Source organism: Acyrthosiphon pisum, chromosome A1 (assembly GCF_005508785.2).
Source record: "Acyrthosiphon pisum isolate AL4f chromosome A1, pea_aphid_22Mar2018_4r6ur, whole genome shotgun sequence".
In the NCBI taxonomy this organism is placed as follows: Eukaryota; Metazoa; Arthropoda; class Insecta; order Hemiptera; family Aphididae; genus Acyrthosiphon; species Acyrthosiphon pisum.
The window spans coordinates 168102603-168111324 of NC_042494.1; the positions used below are offsets into that span (position 1 = coordinate 168102603).

Here is an 8722-nt window from a genome sequence, read left to right on the forward strand (position 1 = left end):
TACAAATATCCGTTTAATAAACAACAAATTTTATATCAATATATAATAATAATCATAAATACGTACATATTATATATTATCTATAATAAGCATAACATTGGTAAGATTATAAATTTTTAAGTTTTCATAAAATAATTAAAACAATAGGAGTGAATAGATAATGATTTGAGAACGGTAAATTTACGTAAACGAATAGTAAAAATTGGTTAAGTCGAATGACCTCGGCTGTTTTTAAATGTATGAACTAGTAGGATAGGTACATTAACTTTTTATTCCTGAACTGTATTTATAGCTTTTCGTAAACGATTGTGCATACAATACAATACGAATAAAGATTTTTTTTTAAGGACAAAATTGACAATATTGTTTTAACGTTAGGCGCTTAAAATCTATAATGACCTTAAACATTTCCGCTAGTTCTTTATACTTATTACTAAATTATATTATTACACCGAGGCCATGGACGCGAAAAGTACCTATAGGTACGGCTATAAATAGGTACTACGTAGAGGCGAATTTTCCAAAAACGGAAACACGATTTATGATAAAGTAGCTATTTAGTTTATTAATTTATGGACATTTGAAAAGAAAACCGTTTTTTTTTTTTTTTAAAACGATGTCCGCGCAGCACATTCTACTTTCATATATTTTTACACTTGCTATACATGACCAAACTGTTTTCTTCGAGATTTTGGTTCTACTTGAGTTCGAACATTGAGTAAACTATATCATTGGTTTGAATTTTTATTGAAGCGCGTTGAGTATTCAAAGCGAGTAGAATTCATATTATGACGATGAACAATATTAATATATACGTCTTATAATGGTGTAAGTTCGTGTGATCGTTTTCTTATTTCACCGATAGAAAACGCGAAAGCTGAAGAATTATTGTTATGGTATATTGGTGTGCGCGACCTAAACAGTTTTTTGTTTTGTTTTAGTATACTCGTCTACGTTAAGACATATTAGTTATTTTGTTTACAAAAGAAAACATTAGTTAATATCCGACGAAGAAATCAACAGAACCATATTTCATATTTATGTGTTTTAATTGACATTATTCAAAAAACTTCTCAAAAGTATCTTATCGTTTACTCGATTTCAAATCGAACTAGCAGAAAAAACTGGAAGGAGTTATATTATGCGTAAATAAAAACGTTTAATACAACCACTAGAAAAAAATCAACTTGTTGCGACGTTTGATTTTCATCCCGACACGGCGGGTCGTCGAGTCGTTTGGGGAGCAATACAATATCATAATATTTTTACTGTTATTCGTCGTACACATAGGTACTATTATAATAATATTATCGTTGTATTTTAAGTCCAACATTTTGGTTGTATCGGAACAACGAAAATATATAGCCCGGCCGGCCCAGTTACAGGCGTGCATAAAATAAAATACTATTATGTTATATTGTATCACAGTAGGACGAATTTCGAAAAGGCATTCATCGCATACGAAATATGCGATGGACATACTAACATATAACTACATAATATAGTGACTATATTATAATATTATATTATACACCATATTTTCCATATTTTGCAGGTATTTAAATCGTCTAATAATTTACGCGCTTTTTAGCAGACATAACACGTCTTACTCTAAACCACGCTGGCCATAATATGGGTGAGCGTCGGACGAGAGACGTTAAATTATTATATTATCATCTCAGCAACGTCATCAGTTCCCATACAACCGTTTTATACTTAGTATTATGCATACATAATACACCTATATATTTATTACGAATCACACGACGAGTTTCGGCAAAGAATCCCAACTAAAAAATCGCAGATGACGATTCGATATAATAATATAACTACTTATTTTCAACGCATATTATGCGTATGCGCCGTGATGGTATTATACATATTATTATTATAATATGACCATTATCGAATCACATTTCAACACGCGTTCGATTCTGACCGAGAATAAGCATTACCTTAATACAATATAATATTTTGTGTTAGACGAAAAAAAACGTACATCATAATAATATAACAATCGTTCGGAAAAGTCTAACCTAACCTAAGCCGCTATAACCTAATCCGTATATATAGTACCTACCTATATTATTATTATATAAAACGCGGCCGAACGCATTTGAGCCGACGAAGCTTATAAAACATTAACACATAATTTTATAATTATTTAACATCCGTTAAGGAATATAATCTATTATTACATTGTATAAAAAGAAATTGACAGAATACATTATTATGCGATCATCGCACCATCGTAATTTATGGTACTTACATATTGTCCACAGACCGTAGTTTGGTACCTGTATCGATTTGTAATTCATAATTTTAAGTTGTTACAAAAAAACATTTTTAGAAAATATTATCTTTGTCAATTTTGAAATTTTTTTACTTTTTTGAACGACTAAATTTTGCTGGGAACCCCTGTGCCACTCCGCTCCGTTTATCCAAACTGTAAATACTGACTCATAAATTGCTTGTCCAAAATTTTATTTTTAATTATCAAAGTACTTCAAAAAATATTCTGCTTTGAAATAAGGAGTTAAAATGGCGTGTTGTCATTTATATATGTTGTTAAAAAATAATTACGATGAAAAATAATAAAAAATATAATTATTCAATAAAATTTTGTTTTTTTAACGAACTAAAATTATGTTAAAATATTGTTAATAGTTATTAAAACAACGAGTGTCTTACGTTAAATGGATCACTCGGTGTACCATTAACAAAATCGTACAAAACATTTAAAGCGTCTATTTACACTCTGTCATGACGTGTTAAAATCCCAGTGTTTTAATTGGTTGAACTAGCTGTGCTTATCTTATGAATATCATTCCATGTAGTTTGTTAGGTATTACCGTTAAGTTGAAAAATATTTAACTATATCAACTTGCAGTTACAGAGGTCAAATGGTCATGAAATTCTACACTGCTGGTAACATTTTCAGAACATGAAAGGTTTCACTCGAAAACCAGGATACAATAGTATTTCATCCTAGCTCAATTCGTGATTAAATAAACAACACACAACAGACTATAGACGATGACATAATAGTGTGTAAATACATTTTTTACTAATAAAACGTTAATTGGCACAGGGTCGACAATTTTATAGACCTATAATTAAAGTTTACACTTCGTGTAACGTCATAATCCCGCTGATTTGAACAATTTATTTGATTCAATTTCAAAAGATATAGATACTGCAATATTATTGTTGTCCCTCCAACACACAACTTTCTTAATAAAGAAACACATAAATAACTTAAGATACTATCAACTAAGTGTTTTAATTGTACCGAATATAGTTATGTTTTTTCAAAACAAACTTTTTTACTATTTTTTGTGCAACTGAAATAATATTGTACTATATTTTAAGTTCATAATTATGATTATTAAATTTTATTCGAGTATTCTTGATATTAATATTTAAGAGTTTAAAAACAGTGTGAAACCAAGTACCGGGTAATACGTAAGTACCATAAGTTCAGATACGATATTACCTACCTATATATTAAGGTGAAGTAATAAATATCTATAAAATATATTATAATATTACACATTATTATAACGTTGAAGCCGAGCACTTTCGAGCCGACCAAGCTGTATAAACATTATAATAAATAACAATATTATATTATATTTTACATCCGTCACAAGACGGAATCTATATTATTCGGAATTGTATAAAAACAAATTGACAGTATATTATAATATTAAGATAATAATTATTAATTTGGAAAAATCGATAAATGCAAATTTATTACGATTTACGCTACATTGTATCGATAAACGCGAAATTCATGTTCTAGGTTCTATTATATTATAATAATAGTATCATTCAATATATAGATGAGACGACGAGTGTGTACGATAATACTATTATTATGTTATTATAATTATTACTATATAATAGTTGTATAATTGAGAGAAAATCGATTTTAGTAATATTATCTACCTAAAAATTATTATTTTAATACCTACGAAACAACTACGTGCAATCGAGACTACGCAATTAACGGTATTATTGCTCGCGAAGTACCTCCTGCGACCTTTACAATGTAACAATAATAATAATTTTTATTATTATCATTATATCATAATATTATAATCCGTGTAGTAATAATCGACGTGACGACAGCGCGATCCGAACTCGAATTATCCGTTACATCAATAATTTATCATTAATAATCAGATTATCACTCGGAGGTAGCGAACGGATTGGTGGTGGCTGCGGTGGGCTTGGCCAGGAACGGATTTGTCGGGTTGTCGGTCGGCGGCGCCGGTTCGGTCTCGCCGATGGTGCAGTTGGTGTTGAGGCCAGCGTTCACGAACCCTTTGCCCGACGACTGTTCGACCGAACCGTACGACGTAAGCTTACTCTTCTTGTCGACGCTCACCTGTTGTGCATTTTTCGTATTAATATATTATTAAAACCGACACGTCTGAGACGTCTCAACCGTCTGATCACCACAATTAAAAAATTCAGCTTTAGTTTACCACGGGTTATCCATTTGACGTAAGTCACTCATTCTATTAAAAACTATTAACGTTTTTGGAAATATTTTATTACATAAATTTAAGCAGTTAAAACAACATTTTTTGAAAATAAAAACATATTTTAATATTTTCTTTTATAGTCATCGTTTTTTAATGTTTAACTTTTTTTAAAGACAACATTCATCTTTAATTCCTTATTCCAAATCAGAATATTTTTTGGAGTACTTACTTTAATATATAAAAATCGAATCTTGGACTTGTAGTTTATGAGTTATTAGTACTTAAAGTTTAGATGTGTGGAACAGGGCGGGAACACAAAATAATTTTGATCTAACTACTCCGGTCATCTATAAACTTGAAATACTTGCTCAAAATTTGATTTTTATATAGATCGAAAGATCGAATAAATAAATAATATTCTGCTTTGAAATATGAAAGTAAAATTCACGTTTTCATTTAAAAGAGTAAAACACTTAAAAAATAAAAAGATAAATAATAGTAAACAATATAATTTTTTTCCAAAATGTTGTTAAATAACAGACTTCAAATTATGTAAAAGAAATATTTTCAAAAATGTTAGTATTTTCTTAAATAAAGAGTGTCTAACGTTAAATGGATTATAAAATAATTACAATATACACACGTTATCTAACTATTTTCAATATTATAACTTTAACGAAGAAATTAGAAAATTATAATAACAAAAAATTATTAAAATAACAAAAAAAAATTTGGTTATTTGACAATCTATTTTTATTTTTTATGTGGGACCACTGCAAAGGGGTGAAATGTTTTCACATGACTTGCCCCCTATTAATTTTCTCATCCTTATAAGTCGTTTAAATATGTTGGTTTATATATTTTATAACTTTATAGATAATGGTGCAATCCACATTTACTGCATTACAAGAATACATATCTGTGTGCTAATCTATAAAGCAATAATAATAAACTTTTGGCTATACTGCGAGACACATAACGTCAGAACAGTTTAACCCTTAACTTATAAAGAAGTAACTTTCGTTTCTAATAAAATATTTTAGTAAAATAATATAATAGATACCTATTTTTAAGCCAAACTGACACAACTCTATAAAGGACAATTTGTCCGCTAGATGGCAGAACTTATTTTATTTTGCATTGAAATTTAAAATAATATAATTTATTTAAAAACCCAAGTAGCCTAATTCCATGATAGTTTCCAGTTGGTAAAGCAACTACTCGGTTAACTACTTAGGAAATAAATACGTTTTAGTAATAACCACCTCGGCCTAATCACCATAATATTATTATTATTGAGTTTAAAAAAATTGGCTTAAATAAAAATAATCTTAATGAGTCACAAATAAACTTCTATTGAAATTATATAATTTAGCTTTGGAAGTACTATTATTTCACGAAAATTGAAATTGAAAAAAAAATGGAAAATCTTAAAAATATTAATGGACTTTTGGAGTAAGCTGTTCTGGGGATATTTTGTGCCTTAATGATATTGCTCAAGTCAAACCTACCTCATCCATTTGTTGATCTTCTTCGACCTTGGGCTCGGCCCACGGTTGCAATTCTCCAGAAGCGAATATTGCGTAGAACACCACCCCAATGTAGTGAATGACGGCGGCCAGTATGAATACCTCGCTCCAGCTCTGCCTCGTCTATAACAATTACAAAACCAATCTTGGTGAGAACATCTTTACTATATTAATACGTCATATTATTACATCTAATAAAAAAAGGTTTATCGGGGTAACTGCACCAACAGGATCTCAATCAGAGTTCAGGACTTAAAAAACTATAAAAAATATTGCTATTTATGACTGTAACAGAAAGAACTGACCAAAAAAAAAAAAAATTATGCTACTTAAATTTATGACAAAAATTGATAAATTTATAGGATTAGTAAATAGTTTTAGAAATATACCAATGTTAGCAAATTTCCAAAAATAATTTTTTTTAAAAAGTTATAGCGTTCCAAATTAATTTAATCCAAAAAATACTGATATGTAAAAAAAATTCTAAAAAATAAACTACTTGATTTAGATAAATGTTTTTACCATCCAAATAGTTCTTATAATCAGATTCACAAATTGGCTATTTTGAATTTATTCAAAAAAATTTTAATCAAATTTAAAATTTTTCATTTTCGGTATTAAAAAATAAAAATAATTTTTTTTTATTACACGTGTAGCGCAGATGGCTATAAAATATATATCAAAAAAAATGTTTAAATATTGATTAAAACAAAAGTTATTCCAAAAGTCAGTTATATCTGTTACACCCTGGCCATTAAATATTAATAACCTAAAAATATGCACTTAAACATGTGAAAAACGTACAACAAAATTCTAAAAATATTTTAAACCTTCATTTCATCAAGACAATATGATCTTTTGATAAATACGAATCTTCCTAACATGTAATGGGTACTTAAATCAGATTATAAACCGTGGCGGATGGCTCCTAGCCTAACTTAACCATGGCGCCCGTGAGGATTATCACTATTCACTATTAATAAAAGAGAAACAAAATATGTATTGATTAATATACTAAACAAAAATATCGAAAATAATAACTAACAAGCATAACATTTGAGTAACATAATAAAATCACCGAAATATACAATTTCATATTTCAATTATCATCCATAAGTTAGGTTAGGTTAGGTACTCTATAACGCATTTATTCACACATCATTCTGCTATGTTTTTCTACGTCTGATATAGATATTAGTTATGCAAATACTGAAATTCACGACCATGGTATAATATTATACGTGCCTTGTGCCTGATGATGATGTTGATCGCGACCGGACACAGAAGCCCTGCTATCGTACCAATTCCGTTCGATATGCCCATCAGTATACTAGCGTATCTCGGCGCAATGTCCAAATGGTTAACGTTGAACCCTGTAAGTTAAAATAATAATTCATATTTAAACAGTTTTTGGTTGACCACCACATTAGAGCCATGAATAAAACACGGACATGTACAATTCAAAGTATAATGTCTGGGTCAACAAATCTGAATAAAATTTAAATTTGTGGAACGCAAACAAACAAAATTCCATTTTTCGTAAATGCGACTTTACATTATGTGTTATTATTTCTTATAAACAACAAAAACATTATAAACAGTTAAAATATAAACTGGGTAAATATCACTGGGTACATTCGTTTTTGTTTTGATTTAATAAACGAGTGCTAAAATTTTCTTCAGTTAGAACCTATATTGAATTTGTTAATGAATCGAAAATTGTTTTCAAAATTAAAATATTTTCAGCTCAAGTTCTATACCAATCACATCAAACTTTTATATCGTTTTGATTAGCTTGAATCAAGTACCGTAATATTAAACCAGGGACTAGAAAAGAACCGGTCCTGGAACCTAAAAACGCTTAAAATATTGCAAGTATGCTGTAAATATTAACTGTTCATCTATGTAGGTGTGTATAATGTGGTCTAAACGGGTTATATCGGTCAACATTGTACATCGATTGGTCCACACGTGGTTTCTCCGCTAACTGTTAAAGTTTGGACAAAGTTGTGCGATACTGAGATATAGGACGGGTTCACAGCACTTACCGGAAATGGCGAAACCGCTGAACGCCACGCCACAGGTCAAGGCGATCGTGGCCATGAGCGGCGTGCGGGCGTTGGCCAACACGAGGAAAAACGTGGCTTCCATGCCAAAACCTCCGCAGTTGAAAATCTTCCTGACGCTAGTCGTGGACAGGATACCGTTTTTCCGTATGTGATCGGCCAGCAGACCTCCAAGGGGCACCACTATGGTCATCAGCAGATGAGGCAAAGCGCCGATGTAACCAGTCTGTGAAAGTGAAAACACAAACATAATTAGTCTACAGGGCGGATTTTGTGCAAAATAAATCGTTAAATAAGTATTTATATATGCCAAAATATATAATTTACTTAAGTTTGAAAAATACAAAAAAAAAGTATAATTAAATTATATTATCCCTGTGTGTTTAAAAATTATTTAACAATGTTAATAATTAATATATTCATCTACCGACATTTATGTAATTTTTTTTTCGGAAATTTCCTATCAACATCAGTATAAAATATTAAAATCAATAATTTTATTTTATTAATTACTAATAAGGAAGGTATAATAATATTATTAATATTGAAGGTAGAGCTCTGCACGGTCCGTTTTTTTATAGACCGGACCGGACCGATACATTTTAACAAAGACCAGGACTGGACCGGACCGATA

The 8722-nt window shown here is 29.9% G+C and overlaps 1 protein-coding gene across 2 annotated transcripts; it reads right to left on the reverse strand.

Annotated features, from left to right (window-relative positions):
* Positions 1-611: 611 nt before the first annotated feature.
* LOC103310903 (vesicular glutamate transporter 2.1-like) lies at positions 612-8385 on the reverse strand. Of its 2 annotated transcripts, XR_003838934.1 has the most exons (5): positions 8071-8385; positions 7268-7395; positions 6005-6145; positions 2387-4393; positions 612-2297 (listed from the first exon to the last, which is right to left on the reverse strand). XR_003838934.1 is itself a non-coding variant. In XM_008190387.3 (4 exons), exons 1-4 carry the CDS (start codon positions 8336-8338, stop codon positions 4193-4195), a joined length of 738 nt encoding a protein of 245 aa, XP_008188609.1. In that variant the 5' UTR covers positions 8339-8385; the 3' UTR covers positions 612-4192. The 2 variants fall into 2 exon arrangements, 1 of the variants encoding a protein (XP_008188609.1); XM_008190387.3 differs by having other exon boundaries at positions 612-4393.
* Between the last annotated feature and the right edge of the window lie 337 nt (positions 8386-8722).